Below are 18,527 nucleotides of genomic sequence, written 5' to 3' on the forward strand. Positions count from 1 at the left end.
TAAGAAATACATACTAGATGCATTATTAACTCGATTTTGTTTGAATATTACCCTTTTGCATCTTGCATTGAATTATTAACTGTATTTTTAAGTTCAGATGTATTTAAAATAATTAGCAATAGCAACATCAACATTTTATTTTACAATTAAAATATGCTCCTTACTGTTTTTCTTGTGTACTTGTTCATTTCCCCTCAGACATAAGTAATGTGTAGACAGATACATTGTTTATTTACGACCCCGGTGACAGTTAATGTGGCATATGTGCCTACAATGTTTGACAGATAAAATGACTTATTTACAGAAGCTTGGTTTATTATGTATGAATACTGAAGCAGCTATAGTATTTGGAAACTTCTCCATTTATTTTCCCAAGAGCTTGTTTCAGTGAAAGTTGTGGTGTTTTGAAGTGCTACATAAGAGCATAGTAAAAATACTCAGTCCAGTCCAATCTATAATGCAGTCGCCATCTGTATGTGCTAATTTCACAGTGGTTCCTTCTGAATTTATTTTACAAGTTAGGATTCAAACACTACTGAAGCCAATGACAAGTTTCCTATAAGCAACAGTGGGTTTGGAATTCAGCCCTTAAAAATAAAATATCTGCAGAAGATTAGGTTTGTATCTGGGTCTCACTGTTTGGCACATTATGGAGCAGGTATAGATGTATGAGAGGAGGGAAAAAAAATGGAGAACACTTCTCATCTATTAAACTTAATTACAAAAGGCCAAAAATAAAAATTACACTGACTTTGGCTGAAGCACAAATTGATCTTCCTGGAGAAAATCTATTCATTTTTCCTTTTTAGTAAATAAACTCAAAAGCTTAGACACCAGATTTTGAAATAATTACTTGTTTCTCTTTTACTTAAAGTAGGGACTCTTTTTTTCCTCAACAGTCTCCTTTACTCCATCTCCTACCCTTCAGTTTTGGAATGGTTCAGAACATTCTCACAAAAAGCTGCAGACAATGAGAGCAGCAGTGACCGCTGCTTACTGCCTTGGGTCTGAACCTGCTGCCCACCAAGCGCAGGGCTTGTTGTGCAAGCTTGTTATGCAAGATGCTGCAACATTAAGAGCCCAGTGTCAAAGGTAATCCCTACGGAGACTTGCATAAGAGCCACATACAAAAATGCCAGTGTTGGCTTCTTGTGGTTTTTGTTTGTTTGTTTGTTTTTAAATAAAAGCATCTTTTTTTTTAAGAGCAATCACAATAGAGCTGCATGTACATTTTGCTCGACTTTCAAGTGGCTTTATACACATCCTATGTAGTATGGACTTCTATACACACATGCTAACTCTTGCAATAGCTGCCCAGGCCTTGAAACTTTTGGAAGCCTTTAAGGAATACTTGTGCTGTCTGCTGTGGGCAGACTCGAGTTATCGCAGCCTGTGTTTCAGCGTGGAAAAAAATAAAGCGCAAGGCTGAGCTAAAGCTCTCAGCAGTTTATGAGCTCAGATACAGAGCTGTGGTAAATGCAGTCCTGTGGGTTTGGGTTTGTTTGTTGTTATTTTTGGTTTTTTCCCTTCCTCAGAGCAGAGAGAAAGCAATCATTCACGAAAGTAAACTGTTCCAAAATATCTGCTATATTCTTTGCTCAACGTGACACTCAATCCAAGGTGAGGCTTTGCTAGAAGGATGTTGGATATGCAAAGTCCAGCCACCACCACTGCAAAAACACATGGAAAATGGTGGGAGAACTCATTTGAATACCTTCTCTTATACATAAACACAGAAGCTTTGGTTCCACATCTTATACACGTGTACTATGATCACCTCAAGGTTTAAGAGCAGCTTGCTCACTCAAAGCTTCCTAACAGAAGATATCAGATTGTTTCTCAGGTACCAAACAGTCACTTCAAATATTCAGGCTTTTCTGTGACCACAGAGCACAGGTTGTGTTGCTATTTGCAACATGTGTCTGATGGTATATAATAGGAAACTGGAGTTGGGCAGAAGTCTCTGATGTAAAAGCAGTCACTGGTACACCCTGCAAACGGTGCAGACCAGTCACAGGAAGAGGCTGAGACAGTTGAGAAGTCAGGCAAGGGAACAGCCCCAGGTTTTCCATTGTCCAGGTGGGCACTCCTGCTGCTATCGCCCCCAGGCAGGCAGAGCCCAGCAGCCTACACACGGGGGAATACTTACCTCGCTCTTCCCTTGCACTTTTCCCCTTCTCAGGCCCTTTATCTTTCTGTAACATCCACTAAACAATGCACTGATGCCTTCATTTTTCTGCTCTTCTACCTAGGGAGTGCAGGGTCTTCCTCTCCGCACAGCTCTACTCCCTACACCATGGGCAACACGCTAAACTTTTCTCCTTCCCTCCTCCAGCTCCCCCAGTGCAGACCTGCACCCCTCCCCACGGCGGGGAACTGGTCAGTGCTGGGAGCCACGGGACACCAGCAAAGCTGGTATCGCTTCATTTCAAGAGGAACTAAGTGTGAAAGTAGCTGTGGGAACAAAGAGTAATTTAAGAAGTATTTGTATGCTCCCACTCAGCAAGAGACAAACAAGCAATGTCAGTAAACTTCAGCACTGAGCAGAACAGAGAGCGTTCAGCTAAAAACTAATTCCCTTGCGTCTTACTTTTGGAGGGAGGACCAGAAACTACAATTGCTAGGGCCTGTGATATTTGTCTGTGTTCAGGGTCAAAAATCAGAAACCAGATGCAGTGAAGATCTCCACGTGGCTTTATGTCACAGGAGAGGAGGCCACAAAATATGCAATTCCTTTCCACTTTTGTCATGCGTAACCTATTGTGAAACCACACCACTGTGCCAGCAAAAGCCTTTTCAGCCTCTGTATTTTGCAAATGTGGGTGTAGATCCAAGTGATTATATGACTACATACTCCTTATCTACAGTTCTACATCTGGATTTGTACATATGCACGAAGAAGACAAACTGATGATACCACTGCCAGAAAAAGAATCATCTATGAAGTCCACAAAAGCTCAAGTTCACAAACAGTGCAGAACTCAACTTTATTTCCAGTACTTTGAAGTAGCAGGTACCCACGGAAAGGCAAGTAACGTAAGATCTGCAAGAACCCCCAAAAGAAGAAAGGTTCTGCTTCTGGAGAAGCCCAGACAGAGGCTGCAGCATTTGGCCATTCAGGTAACACACCCTTGGCATGTTTTAGGTGTCCCCCATGTTCTCTGCCACAGGCTGGAGCTCATGCCTTCAGTTCCAGCTACTCTTGCTTGAGTCTCCTGGTTTACCAACACAAACTGCCACATTTTTAATTGCAGATTTGCCTTCAGCCTGGGCTCCAAGTCCACTGGTGAAAGCAAACCCGCTTCTGCCCCTGTGCCACCTCTCCGCCCGGGCCAGGCACAGAACTAACCTCACTCTGCTCTACTGCCACAGGCTTGGTGTCTCTCTGGAATTCCCTCTCCCTCTCCACCATTACAACAAAATACCACCGGTAATCCTGGAGAGTACCAAGTAAATACTCTTGCCATTATACACAGGTTTGCTATCATTAGGGAGTTATGTTCAAGCAAACTTTTTATTAAGGGCATACCACAGAAATAGCATCTCTTCTTTCTGCCTCTGGCTGTTGACTTTAAAGCTGGAAATTCCACCCAGTAAGGATTTCTGACAGCACCAAAGTCCAAGGCAGCTTGCAGTAAAGCACTAGACTCTGTTGAAATAGTTTAAAGCTCAGCTCACTGCAATCACATCTTTACTCACCATGCAATGTCTCATGTTAGCTAATGGGAAAAAGAATGAAATATAGGGCCTGCGCATAGTCAGGATCCCAAGTAAACTTGGCCTCGTTAAAGAACGATCCTTACAATGGTTTATCTGTGAACAATATTTCCTATGTATTTGACACAAATAGCCTTTTCTTCAGCATCAGATCTGCACGTCTTCTTATTCCAGCTATTTGTTCTTGAACAAAAATATTTATTGTGGCTAATGAAAGGGGAAATCCCTCTCTCTGTTCATGCCTTTGTTCCCTTCTGTCCTTCAGTGACCTGACATGCGCTTCACCCTAGAAACCAAAATGACTGGAGCAGCCAAGAACATGGAGAATTGTTCTGGGCTCCCACTTTGGAAACCACATTCAAGATTTGCTATGGAAAAACTCCCACAATGGGCTGTAAAAATCAGCTCCCTCTTAAGGTGCTAAGTTATGGAACTTGCCTCCATCACTTACAGAAGTTTTACCTTCTCAAAGAGCTAGATGTTGGCTGTCCCTGGTGAGAAGGCAAAGTCTTCTCTATTCTTGCCACATACTCATATAGTTGTTCACAGCTCTTCCAGGCAAGCTATAGAAGTCAGTCACCCTTCCTATGACAGCATGACAGTTAATTTTATCCCAGGTCACTACCCATCCTAGTGCCAGAGAATTAAGCTGTATCAACGTTGGTAAGAAACTCAACACAACAGGAGTCAATCTGTGGAGAGAAGAAGTTGATGCCAAGAAGCCAGTGAACACTGTGTGTGTGTCTTAGGGGACAGGAGGTGACAAGAGGGGCTGTGTGGCACTAGTCTGACTTCTCCTGAGCAGCAGAGAGGACCTGGAGCATGTTAGGGGCATCCCTGCATAGCTTCCCACTGAATGAACAAAGGAGAAGATGAGATTTGTTTCCAAAGTGTCCTCCTAAGATAAACTAAAATGCTCACAGAAATGCACCTTTTTTTCTTTCTAACACCTGGCTCTTGTAACCAAGCAAAGTCAATAGTAATATGATCTAGCTGAACATCTGAAATCTGCTTGCTTCTCTGAAGTCTTCATTATAGTTAAAACATTGGTTCTGAAAAGATGGGAGATGAGAATTATAAATAAATAGGCCATCTCTCACAATATCTGATTCTTGGGACTAGAGAGTTAAAGTATGTCAAATACTAATAAAAGCATTAAAAAAGCATTATTATAAAAATAAATCAAATATACTCAATATATCAAAGTATATTAAAACCGTAGCAAACCATTTTCTTGATGAAATGCAGGTGCAGTTACATCTTAATAAAATGTGTTTATGAAAACAGCATTTGCAAATTTTAATTTTTCTTCTCCTCTGAAGAGCAATAATTCTCTATATCCCTGCTAGTCCTGAATAAGTCTTATTCAGACTGATCATTTATGGCCCAATTTTGCTGCTTCTATTCAAAATCAGAAAGCCTGAGTCCTCATGTGGAATTAGTGGGATTACTTGCACAGCAATGCCAACATCAAAGGGTAAGACAGGTCCAACCTGGCTGCATTTTGCAATCACATCTGTATTCCTTAGAGAAGGGTCTGCTCCTCGGTCTGATCTATTTTGTTTATTTGGAGTACAGCAGATTGGGTATTATATGTTTTAAGGAACTGGCAAGAACGAGTTTATCGCTACATGGAGGGGAAAAAGCAATAGTAGTTGTAAGCACAAATTTAGTGGGATTTAAATGTATTTGTTTGTATACACATGCAGCCCCACCTCCATTCTACTCTGCACAGTCATTTTCTATCTGGTGGTGGAAGAAATAATTTGTGACAATGAAAAACTGTCAGCTGTTGGCACAGTCATTGTCAGTCAATGACAGTCAATGACGGTCCCGTCATTGGCTTTTTGTGACTCCACAGATCTTAGGAAACTTTAATGGTAAAGTTCTGCTTTCAGAAATACTGGCAAAGCCCTAAACCCCCAATTTCCAAACTCAGATCTGCAAACCATTTGTGGTCCATGACACCAAAGTGCATGGTCCTCACCATAAAACCATGTTAAATGGTGACCTTTGTGATGATGGTATTGTGCAGAAAATGATGTGGTTGCTAGAATAATTGCTTTGAATAAAAATTACTCGTTTTAATATTCCCCTAGCTAAATTCATGCCATATTTCATGTCAATGTGTAACTGCGTGTGTTGATGGGAATGGAAGATGTTACAGTCTCTCCTTCTTTCCAATGTAGAACATACTGCAAAGTTTTACTTCACAAGGAAGCTGCTTAAGAAAGCTACACCTAGATGTAAAGAGAGGTTCAAAACTGAGCTAACTGAAGGGTCACCGGCATGTGCTAGTTGAAATTATATATTTTCTGAGATGCTTTTAGATTCTGATGACATGGAAGTTGGGCTTTGTTGACATCAAAAAGGATTAAACCCCACAGACATAGGTTACTGAACAGGACATGAAGCCATCATTCAGGTAAACTCTAATCCAAATCCTGACTCCTCCAAGTGATCTTCATGGTTTCCTAAGTTTACAAGGGGTACATGTCAGCATTTTAACATGTTTAACAATGCATTATCTCAATGTTTATATTTAAAATACCAGCAAATGTAAATGGGTGCCTGGATATTTACAAACAGCGGCAGTAATTGCCAGCTTGTCTTGTGGATTTAAGTGTCACAGCTTGCAGCTCAGTGAAATATAACCCAACGAGTTTACACATCTGGGGGATATAACAATGGGAAATTATTCTGAGGAAACATGCAAGGGAAAGCAGCATGTATTAACTGAAATATGTTTAGACTAGCAGTATTAATTGGCAGTATTAATGGGGATTGAGGCTTACACCTACGATCACTGGACTCCTCTTAGAGATCTTGGCAAATCCAAGCAAAACCAGGCTCATTAGCCTGGAAAATGACTGAATCTTTACTTACTTTGCCTCTTCTTCCCTCTGCTCCCCCAACCTTTTCTTTACACTCAATGTTATTTTACAAATGGCTACTTGAACAGCAACCACAGAAAAAAAATAAAATCAACGCCTACCTTGTTTTCAAGTTCCCCACACGGGATGCGCACACAACCATCCCCACCAATGCGACTGTGGGAGATCAACCTCAGGGTGCAGCTTCAGGAAACCTCTTGGAGATGGTTTCTACACATTCTTTTGTCATGGAAAAAAATGATCATTCCCTCCCTAGGAAGAAAAATGGGTCCTCCCTCATCTGTGAACCAACCATGGCCTCCATCCTCAAGCATGAGGTATCTATAACGCTACCACAGATAACCCTACTTTCTTTCTGTGTGTTAATTTAAGAGTATGAATACGCCCATTTGTCCAGTCTCATTTACATACTTAACTAAATTTATGCTATTCTGCTGCTCTCAAGTCTCAGCATGAGGGAATGGGAAACAAACTTCGCAGTGACCCAGAAGGAACAGAAAGGCAACAGTAAATTCGTCTATTCACAACAGGAAACCTGGTGTTGGTACTCGCTACATCATCGTGATTTTCAAAGGAGAAATTTTAAAACTTCCTTTGGCCTGAGATGAAACTCTTGGTATTTTTTAAACTGTTTTTCTCTCACTTTATTATATGAGGGAATGATTTAATGTTTCTTTTAAAATGGGAAATGGAATCACTCTCTCTACCATAATGAAAGCCTGGTTTAAATTGTTTTATTACACAATTTTTAAATGCACATTGCCATAGCACTTCATAGTAGCGTATTTACATTTACCTTTCTAAAACACATAGTATATTATGTTGCAACTAAAACCTCACAAACTCAATCTGATATTCCCTCACTAATTTATTCCCAAGCCAATATGTATTTTAATGTTCCAAACCGTTGCTAATTAACACGTGGAAATATTTTAACATGGATTTTGATTAATTCCATTTAACAGTCTAACCAGTACTAAAACATATGTGGTGTGTCATTTCTTTCTTTTGAGAAAGGCATTGGCATTAAATCTTTCAATCTTCCTGAGCACCAAATGCTAATTTCAGGAAGATTAAATAACAGGCTGCGGCTACAGTTTCCTTTCTTTACTTCCCAGAAGGTGAAATGAACATATTTATGTAGGAGGAATTTCTTTGCTGCACAAGCCAAAATACAGAAATTAGGTTTCCCCCCCCCCCCAGCTTTGCTAATACGCTAGCAATCATTTGCCAACTAAATAACTTTAGCCTATATCTGCAGTTCATGGAGAGTTGCCAAGTTATATGTTCAACTTTCACTTTTTTTTTATTAAAGTATTCCCATATGATGTTTTCACCTGCAGCTCCTAAATGCTTTTCCACACTTGAATCAGACTCTACTGGCCTGTAGTGGGGTGGCTCTGGCCATAAGGCTGGAAACACTCATGTAAGACCCCCCTCTGATTTTCACACTTCGAGAGTACATTATAAATACGATTCATAGGGTATTATTCTAATAGTTTCAAATCTGACTATCATTCTGCATCTCAACAAACTAAGTATGGAAAATACCCAGAGGTACGCAGGTGAGTAAGCATCTTACACATGTAAAAATGCAAAAACACAGAGGAGGAGGTGGCTGCCTTCTGGATCACGGGTTAATTGCTTGCATATCATACACAGCTTTTCACAAGATGGAATTAAATGAGCTTAAGAACAGTTAAACTCTTGTGATTCCCACGAGAAAGCCAACCACACCTGAGTATTGTAGCTTTTCTTTGCCCTATGGCGAGTCCAGTTTCCCTGTTCTCACTTCCAGTGTCCATCCCCTGCTTCATGGTCACCACATTCCTCCTGAAAGCTGAAGCAAAGCTTCACTGTATATTCAGATCACACCTACATCTCCTTCATGTCTAGCACATCTCTGTGGCATAATCAACTTTTTCTTCTTATTTCTTCCCTAGGCCTTATTTTTCTTCTTGCAATATTCTTTGTAAATCTCCATTCAGTTTGACAATCCCTCCTCCTCTACCTTTCACTGCCGTATTTCAGCCTCAACTGCTAACATAGCATCTGAACAGTGGTTTATCTTCAGTTTTCCATTACCTCCAAAATAGCTAATCACACTGTCTGCACCATTCAGCTGCCCGGATTCCTGGCACTTGCAGGAGGGCTTTCCAGTTGTTTCCTACTGATCTATGCCTACCAGATAAATCAAAGTCCAGTTTTTCTGCTTGATTACCATTTTTGTCAGGATTAGAACTTTCTTCTCTGAGTCTACATTTACACACACTGATTTTCTTGTATTTATGCCTCTTTTAATACATTTTACAGGTGTGTGTTGGATATAATGTTTTCACCATATTAACTAAATGAGTGGCCCTGAGAGAAAGTCAACTGCAGCTCCTAGCAATGGTCCCCACTCCTGTTTGAGAAGCAGAGAATGTCCTGAGAAGCCCCAGGTTCAGTCCCAGTGGAGATTCACAGCAGCTGTCATTGCCCATGCAAAAATGTATGCATATTGTCTTGCCCGTACTGTGTCTTCTGTGTCCTCAGACTATTTAAAACCTTAATTACTGTGCTCTCCACAAAGAATAGTAGAATTTATGAAAAAAATATCTAAAAGGGCAGTGACAGTAAATAGCTTTGTGTTACTTTAAATGTTTGCATCAGATAAAATAATACTTCACATAGCTGATGGTAAAGTTTACAAATAGTCATTCATTCTAGCACAGAAAGCTAAATGCTGATCCCCAAATACCTGCCAGTCTTGTTCTCAGTAAGTAGCACACATGCTGTTCACTCGAGGGCTGATCACAGCCCAGAGTGAAAACACACATCATAAAAAATTCAAATACCTGAAACCAGCATTTTTCTCATCTTTTCTTATATGAATATTCTTTGTTTTACAGTTCATAGAGAACATATTTATTAGAGCAGGTCATGTTCCAGAACAGTATCAAAAAATAGTGCAAACACTCCAACTTGGTCATACCTGCTGGACTGGTCAACCCCCTTGTTAGCTGACAGCAAGATCCAAGAGGATCCTTCCTCATGCATTTGCACGCCAGATGGATGGAAACAAGATGCTGAAGAATTAGCTCTATGAGCTCCTGGTCATTATTCAAAAAGTACAATACCAGCCAACGTGAAGATAACACAAGACTTAACACTGGTTTTACATGGCTTATGACATTTTATTTATATTAATGGGAGGAAGCAGAAAATACCAATTTTAGTTATGGAAAAGCAGCTATAACAACACTTTTCTATCAGATATCTGAACAATATTCCTCTAAAGGTAAAGAGCAATATAATAACCCCCTTTTTTAGATGCACCAAAGTGCTGAGGACCACTCATCAAAATGAGAAACAGGACTGGTAAAGATTTCTGCCTTCTGTTTGACTCAAAAACCTCTATAAATTAACTGGGCTATAATGACTTTGAGAAGTTACAAAGTAACTGTCCCACAGTCACACACCAAATCTATTGGCAGAGCCATGACTACACCCTCCAGTCGGTAAAAGATGCCTCTACATCTTTGCTCAAGCTCAACAAATTCTACTACTGCCCTCTCCAAAAACTTTAAAGTCATTTTACTTTGTGACATTTCGTATGATGCCATTTGAATAACAGTATTTCTTACACTTGTACCAATAACAAATCACCTCTAAGGAGTTACTTTGGCAATGGGAATTTCAAAACACTTTAAAAAAACCCTGCTTTTCAAAGCACCATGAAACTGACTGACCACTGACAAACACACAATGGGAACGCAACTGTCCAACCTTTCCTTCCCCAAATCAAATATACATCGTCAGTTCTTTTAACTACACCTGTTAAAGTGACTTAAATTATAGTGTCCTTTTCTGCAGTCTGATGTGAAATGCAAAGTTCCCATTGGTCACAGTGGTTTAAAAATCAGGCTCTCAATATGCTTATTTATGTTTGGTTTAAAATAGGAAAGCTGTCCCCTTGCTATCCCTGCAAAATGCTAATAGTTTTTTCTAGCAATTGTCCAACCAATCAGACAGTAGCCTTAAAAAGGCCACAATAAGAGGTCTTCAGTCGAGTGGTGTCATATGGTGTTCATTTAGAAGTATCACAAGAACATTACTTCTCACAGTATTTACAAATGAAAAACATATGGCTGTAACCTGTAATACTACAAGAAATACTGCTCTTTGGGTTTGTTTCTGGCCTCAGACTTTTGAAATATGAACCAAGCAAAGGGATTTCAGCTTAATGCATGATTCAGTCCATTCTTCTTCAGAGCTCAGAGTCTGGGGGACACTTAAAGCTTGCATCTGAAAAAAGTGATTTGCCCACAGCTATGGTAATGTACTAGAGTTGGCAACATAGAGTAGCATGTATATCAAAAAGGTGCAGGTGTGGTTAAGGACAGCTACTTTCCATTCAATTAAAAACCAAAAAAATTAAACTGGCTTTGGTTCCTATAAAAACTACTATAAGTCATATATAAGCCTCTTGCATTTACTATTTAGGTTCAATCAATATGGTTATCTACCTGTCAATTTTTCTTGCTCTTTAATGCAGAAAGTGAGCAGCCTTGTTTACAGCTAGCTCTGAAAGTACTAAGCTAATCGATACACACAGCGATAACAGAATGATTTGAAACACGTAACAGAAGCTTATCACTTTGCAGTATACTGAACCCGTCAAAATATTTTCCTAGAAGTAAAGTCAAAATAGAAGTTCTCCATTTTTTATTACTTAAGTGGGCGGTGACATAGATATTGTAGGCCTTTTGGATTTGTTCCTAGCTTTGTATTTTTCATAAAATTTGGTACATGAGCATTTGCTACTTTGTAGGAACACGAGGACAATTTTGCAGTGAGATTCAAAAACTCTGCCTTGAGAATCAAACAGCATCTCACCTGCCCTTGATATTCTGTCCCTAAACATTTATTGGAAATCCATGCATTGTTCTGGAGAACTGCACATGAAATTTTCCAGGAACACGTCTCCCGATGTTCCCATAGACCTTAAAACCCTCTTCTTTACCCAGTACTCTCAGTAATTTGTGTTCAAGCCCAGCCTGAAAAGTACAGGCTTTCTCTCAGCTATCTCCTGCTGAGTTAGTCAATTTGAAATAATTTGTAAGCATCTAAGTCCTAGAGGTTTAAATATACATACATGAATCAATATGTTGGATTTTAAAGCAGCAGAGAGAAGATCAGCTGTTATTGTGGTCTCTAACCTCTACTTTTTTGAAGAAATGCATAGGATTTAACTATGCAGTTCTCTTTGAGTGGTAACAATCATCTGCCATCATGCAATTTAAGTAGGAGGAATTCTACATAATACAAAAGCTCTTTGCAATGTTCCAGGCTTGCCACAGCTTACCAAATGTTAAATGTAAGCTCAAAATTAATATATACATGTATGTAAGTATGTATGTAAATACAGACTAAAGAGATGTGAGTTAATATGAAAGAAATGGGAAATAATGTTTACGGCTTGAGGCTTTCTATCAATTTTTCTATCAGTCTCAGCTCCAGGGTCAGGCCATATCTAAAAGTCTGTTACCATTTTCCTCCCAGAAATGGCCATGCATGGTGCAGCCAGGTCTGAGCGAGCTCTGGGTGTATGAGCCAAGGTCTGGAAATCACACCCCCCTATCCAGGGCTGGGATTAGTCCACAGGTGCATTAAGTGCTGCTAACACCACATCCTGGCCCAGCCTGGGAAGCCTGTGTGAACTTAGCGCAAATCTCTTCCAAACTCAGAAATCACTAAACCGCAATACATTGCACAGTGGAGACATGCCAGCAGCAAGGCATTAACAACCTTGTCCACTCCAGAGAAGCTGAAAGATGGATGGGCACCTCTGAGGGCAGAATTGGGCCCAGAGAACAAGCGAAGATTTTTAGAGCAACACCTCAAGTGACACAAATTATGTTATAAAATTGATCACTTCCTTGTACATGGCAGAATGCTTCCAGGGCACTCAACATCCTATTCCATTAAGCCATGATAAATGGGATCATATTTCCACATCAGTCTGAACTCATCTTCTAAATCTGCTTGTTCAAATATTTGGTTACTTATTCTTCCCCCTCCCTCTGCTTAAGACAGCAAAAACTCTTTTTCTTGTCCAATTTGACATGTCCTAATAGAAGCCATTATTGCAGGTTCAGCACCTAGTGACTTTATTTCTTCACAGAATTCCTCATCTTAAGGGCACACAGAATTCTGAAAGAAGTCGCCGAAAAACATTTGGTGTGCAATCTCTGTGTGTACACTTAGCAACTTGAAAAAATGGACTCAAAGATACAGGAGAGCCACAGAACAAATAACGGAGAAACACCCCAAAAAAGTAACTCCCCTACTGCTGGTTTGAAGATGATCACCACCACCTGGAACAGCGTCAGGATGGAAACCCATGGAGCAGGAGCAAAATCGTTTCCAGCAGATCGCTGTGGCTCAAGGTGGCTGGGGAAGGTTCATAAATTGATAAGCACCACCGAACGATCATAAGCCTCCACATCAATTGTATAAAGATTACAACAGAGCCACTCGCTGCAGTCATTCTGCAAAGGTTATGGGTTTCACAGGTGTGCACTGTCAGTTCTGATTAAGCTTAAACTAAACCAGTTATCTATAACATTGGATTGGAAGGAGTTTTATTGCTGAACGCAGGGTAAATCAAATTCAGGATACACATCTGTGGGAAAAACACAGAGGGCCAAAGTTCACAGTCCTGACACAACTGAAAAAAATCCAACCCTCCAAACTCAGGAGGAGATTTGCCTGTGAGAGATCCATCAGTCCGGCTATTGTCACACGTTCTGTATCGGATAGGAAAGTTATTAGTCACCTTAACACAGCTTTGGGTTTTCTTTCCCGCTTCAAATTATTGTTCGCTCTTACAACACAGACTGTTTTAAGATTATTATCTGCATTCATTTCTAGAGTGCCTAGAGTTAACCATTTATCTGATCATAAATGAAATTAATTATACACCTATACTTGTCACTGCACAGGACATAAACTAAAGCAGCTATAGCAACAAATGTAATTTTTCATCTGTGTAGTTCTTCACAATGTAATTTTTCATCTGAGTGACTGGGAATCTTTCCAAAAACAACGGCTCGCATCAGAGGTTCTTCGAGCCATGCAAAAAAGACTGTGGGTAAAATTCTGCACCCAAAAAACATTGCTAACAACTCAATTGCTTTTAACAGTGCCAGGATTTCACTCAAAAATTAAAGAAAGAAAAAACGGATACTGAAGAGTTGATACAAGTTGCAAAAGGTACATTCTATTTCCAAAAATACTTCATATTAATGCTGCACTTTGAAGTGCCTCTATTGACTCACAGTGCTAATAGATGGCAAAAGCGGAAAAAAAAAGTATTTGCTTTTGCAACATCATTATTTCCTTTGCATGCAATTATTTACTCGCCAAACAACGCTAGTGACAAATAGCAACAGACTATGAAGCCATCTACATTGGCGGATTTTTAACCTAAGGTAAAAATAAACAGAAACATCTGTAAAGTAATCTTGTACAAAGCTACGTTTATTAACAAATACATTTTCTAATAAAACACCATCTGCAAGCAACCCTCAGCTTGCACTTGATATAAATAGGCCTTTTACTGTTTTCAGATGCCGTTCCCAGAAAATTATTCCAAGCTCTACTGCAAAACACATCAGTCTTTGTTGCTGCCTGGAATGTTAATAAATAACATCAAGTTTTTAAATAGTCAAACAAATTATTGGCTTGAAACAATTATTCCAATAGAAAAAGCTGACCTTTTGCAATAAAGTGGTTTAAGAATGCATCGTTCCTCATCCCTAGTATAAAAATATTACCAAGCAGGGAAATATTTTTTTTGGGAAAACAGAAAACTATGAAAAACCCATATTGCAATTCTGCTCATATGTATGCTATAAACCTACCTTGCAAAGGTTACTGCTTTAGAGAAACTCAGAATAAGAGAAAAAAAAATATATACAGAGTATAAATACTTCAGCTGGTATCCTTATTATACATCTGTGCTTGGAAGGGACACAACTATGAACCAACTAAAGTGTTCCTCACAGGACTACGGTACTGGCCAGCAGTGCAAAATTCAACAGCTTAAACTGTTGGTAGCAGATATTGGGACCGAATCCCGATATTAACAGCACTTCAAAATGCATAAAAGCTTTAATGGGACACATTTTCATATGCATTACCTAGAATTTAAGTCACATAAACTCCATTAAAAGCAATAGGACTTTAGCAAACTCTGCAAATAAACTCCCCACTGGTGGAACTATTTAGTATCACTGAAATTTAAACACTGCGTTTCGTCCTTAGCATTTGAAACAGCAATCTTTCAATCAAGCTAGATCCTAACTGAAAATGCAAGAGTGAAAATGGCAGATAAACTGAGATACTAGAGTTCTCTGTCCAGACTTCTAGCTGATATAAATATGTTACACCCAACAGAGATCTAGCCTTTTAACATTAATCAGAAACCAGCAATGTTATCATTCCAAACTGTGCTTTTAAAACTTCATTAAATATTGCTACTGGGACAAGCACAACAAACTTAGCCAAAACTAGTCATGCACATTCTAGAAAAAAATTGAATGTTTTAGACTGCAATTCCAGGAAATGGAACTGCATATTTTCAGAGAAAAATATTTGGGGCACGAAATACTCAAGCAGTACTAGAGAGGAGACATTTTAAACTACTTACTTCACTAACAGGAGGAATGTTGAGCTTTGGTACTTTGTTCTTCGTACTAGGTGTGTTCACTTTTCCTTCCAGCAGTGTTCCAAAGGACTGATTTCCATATCCACTCTCAATCTCTATGGGAGGTTTCAGTTCAGGTGAGTCATTGGGTACCTGGTCCTGGCCATCCATAGGCCTGACATATGCTGTAGGCTTTTGCTGGACCATGCTGTTCTTACAGTGAAGTCCTGGGGGGAAATTCTGGGTTGAAAGACTGTTGTTTGCAGATAACAAAGAAGTGGAAGGAAGCGGAGATCCAGAACCGTGACCTGCAAACTCAAGCTCTGTGGGTGACTTTGAATGACTGTTCTCTTTGTACGTATGTTCCCCAGCTGCTGACTTGGAATGAGTGTGCCTCCTCGAATGCGAAGAGGCTGCCATTGAATTGGCTTCCTCGGTTCCTCCACTTTTATGCTGCTCACTCTGACAATTATAAAGGTCTTCATACCTGCCCTGTGGCTGGTCGTGAGAAGAGCTGTGCTTTGCCCGACTCTGCTGACTACTCGATTGGCTTGGCTGGGCCCCACTAGAGTTGTGACCACCACGCGACCAGTCTGTCCTCGACTTCCTGCTGCTCTGATGACTGTGTAGCAAAGTAGAATTAGATGACAACGAAGAAGGTGGAGGCATTGATGTCGACGAGTGGCCACTGATCTGATGAGATGGGATCATCCTGTTTCTCGGTTCTGGGAAAAAGCTCTGTTCATTTTTGTCAATGGGTGTCTGCGGGATGGAATTCTTTGGGATTCCTACAAGGTGGCTCTGGTTGGAGTGGTTGGTTAACAGGTCTTTCATCTCATCATAATTTCCCAGGGTGTTCTGGACACGGTTTGCAAGGGCATCACCTTTATTTGTCTAAAATATCAAAAAATAAAGGAAAAGAGTGAATAAATTCATTATTATGAAGTTACTGCTCAGAATAGTTGTCTTAGAACATGGCAAATGTTAGTTGTTTAATGGTGTCATGCTGACATTTAATTTAATTTCAATTACATTTTGCATATGTTATGCAAGAAAAACCTATCAATAACCGTGTTCAAATAATCTCTTGAAACAGGGTTGCATGAGTAACACTTGTCTACTGCTTCCCATTTTCTTAAATATGCTTTCACAGAAGTGTTTAAATTGCATCAGTTATGGATGTTAAGAGCAAAATAAGCTGGTTTTATGTCGGAGACGTTGGGCTTGTACATTTCCTATCGTGCAAAACACGAACGTGCAATTACTGGCTACTGAGCATTTGAATTGCAGTCCCACAGTTTATTTAAGTACGTTATTGCTCTATCAGCCCCTTGACCCATAGTCCTGCCATAAATAGAAGCTGGGCAGTCTGTAATAAGCAGAGCGCCAAACTCTTCACTCCAGTGTAACTCCAATTACTTTTCTATAGAGGGTTCAGTTTGACCTGAGGTATCCACCATCTGAATCCAGACAAGAAAAAGCTTCTACCCCCTCAAATGCTACAGTAGCGTGAAATAAAAGATCATTCAAATATATTTCCTTATAGAACTTAAATAGACATGATTGCCACATTCTTAAGTATTGGGATTCCTCTGTTGTCTGCAGGCTGGTTGTATTTGTGAATTGTGCTTTTCTTTGAACCCCAGTAATTATTAAATAAATACTGACTCATTGGTGTTTCACTGCTGTTATACTTCTTATTTTGAAGCATGAAATGGGCTTTTTTGTTCTTTTTTCTTTTCCCTTTCATTTGGAAAAGGCTGGACATATAAGCTAGAATTTATAATTAATACGTGGCTAATTTATTTTCTCTTCCTGTTTTAACCCCACAGAGACCCAAAGTACCAGCCTTTACTGACCTTTATGTTCCATTGAAATGACCAGCAGAGAACTAAAACATATTATTCCCCATGCTTATTACTCTACAAGACTTAAAGTGTGTGTGTGTGTGTGTGTGTGTGTGTGTGTGTATGTGTGTTGGGGGGTTGAGCACACATACATCAGGATACAGCCAACTAGACTTATGTTTGGGGATTTTTTCACTCAATATAGCAAGTAGCACCACAGACCAAAACCACCTGAACACCAGGCTACAAAGATAGGGAAAGGCAGCACTATGAGCTTGTTGCACTTCATTGCTCAATAAGGGATCCTGCTATGCCCGTGATCCCATTTTCCTCAAGTATTAAGCAGAAGTTTAAATGACAAAAAAAATTAAATATCTACGCATGGATTGCTTCTGAAATATCTGCTTCTACTACCCACTGCTGAACTAGTCAGAAGATGGAGAACAATATTGCAGAATTTCTTTTTCCTTAGTACTGCACATGCCATAAAAAAAACATCGAAAAAGATAATAAATGCGAATTTCCTTTTCCTCATTCTCAGGGACTGTAACATATATTACCACTGCGCTGAGGCAGTGATTTAAAAATTAACTGTTCAATGTTGTTCTCATCTATATACATTTTGCCAGCGCTCCTAACTGACACAGTTAATAACCCCAGTTGTGGAGAACCACGAATCACTTTTATTCACTAAGCCCCTAGGTTGGTCATTTTAGTGGCAAAAATTATATTCTAGCTAAGCCAAGAATAGGCTCTTTGTATATGAGCAGTCTCCTTCAACTGAGTTGCACAATGAGCTGTTTGGGCAGCAGCCAAAACCGGTCTCTCTCTGTTCAACCCCCAAATTTAAAACAAGGAGATTCCATTGTGCTCAAGGGCCCAGCAGGAATTATGATGCGAACTCTAAACACTTACATACTTGTTCGGTTTCCTCCTTCCCCAAACACTTTAACTCCTTACGGGATAGCACATGGGGAAACAACCAAGTATCAAAAAAAGCCTGACCACCAACCTTCACTTCTGGTTCAGCTGCACTTCCAGGGTGCATTGGGCTTAGTGCCCAGAAAGCAACAGATGCTTTTTATAAAAACAAACAAACGAAAGACCACAACAACAAACAGCACTATGGAAAGAAAAAGTACTGACAACATATCATCACTGTTACCCTTCAACGTCACAGCACATTAAATGGCTCTCGTCTAGATCTTCACAAAGGGAATCAATATTTTAATTTGAATGTAGCACTTTTCAATAATTTCTATGTTAGAGACATTTGATTCAACTGATTTTCTTTTACATGGCACATAACGATAATATAATTTTGCTTGATATTAACACTTTTATGCAAAATGTTCACATCCAGGGGATCAAAGACAC

The 18,527-nt window shown here is 39.6% G+C and overlaps 1 protein-coding gene across 10 annotated transcripts in view; it reads right to left on the minus strand.

Moving 5' to 3' along the window:
* The window catches only part of AFF2 (ALF transcription elongation factor 2), a 326,277-nt gene that overhangs the window by 219,430 nt on the left and 88,320 nt on the right, over nucleotides 1–18,527 (minus strand). For all 10 annotated transcript variants that reach the window (XM_071813581.1, XM_071813582.1, XM_065846895.2 and 7 more), the window contains exon 3: nucleotides 15,307–16,197. In XM_071813581.1, coding sequence (XP_071669682.1) covers nucleotides 15,307–16,197 — 891 coding nt within the window. The remainder of the gene's footprint in view (nucleotides 1–15,306; nucleotides 16,198–18,527) is intronic.

The sequence above is a fragment of the Patagioenas fasciata genome, chromosome 11 (assembly GCF_037038585.1).
Source record: "Patagioenas fasciata isolate bPatFas1 chromosome 11, bPatFas1.hap1, whole genome shotgun sequence".
In the NCBI taxonomy this organism is placed as follows: Eukaryota; Metazoa; Chordata; class Aves; order Columbiformes; family Columbidae; genus Patagioenas; species Patagioenas fasciata.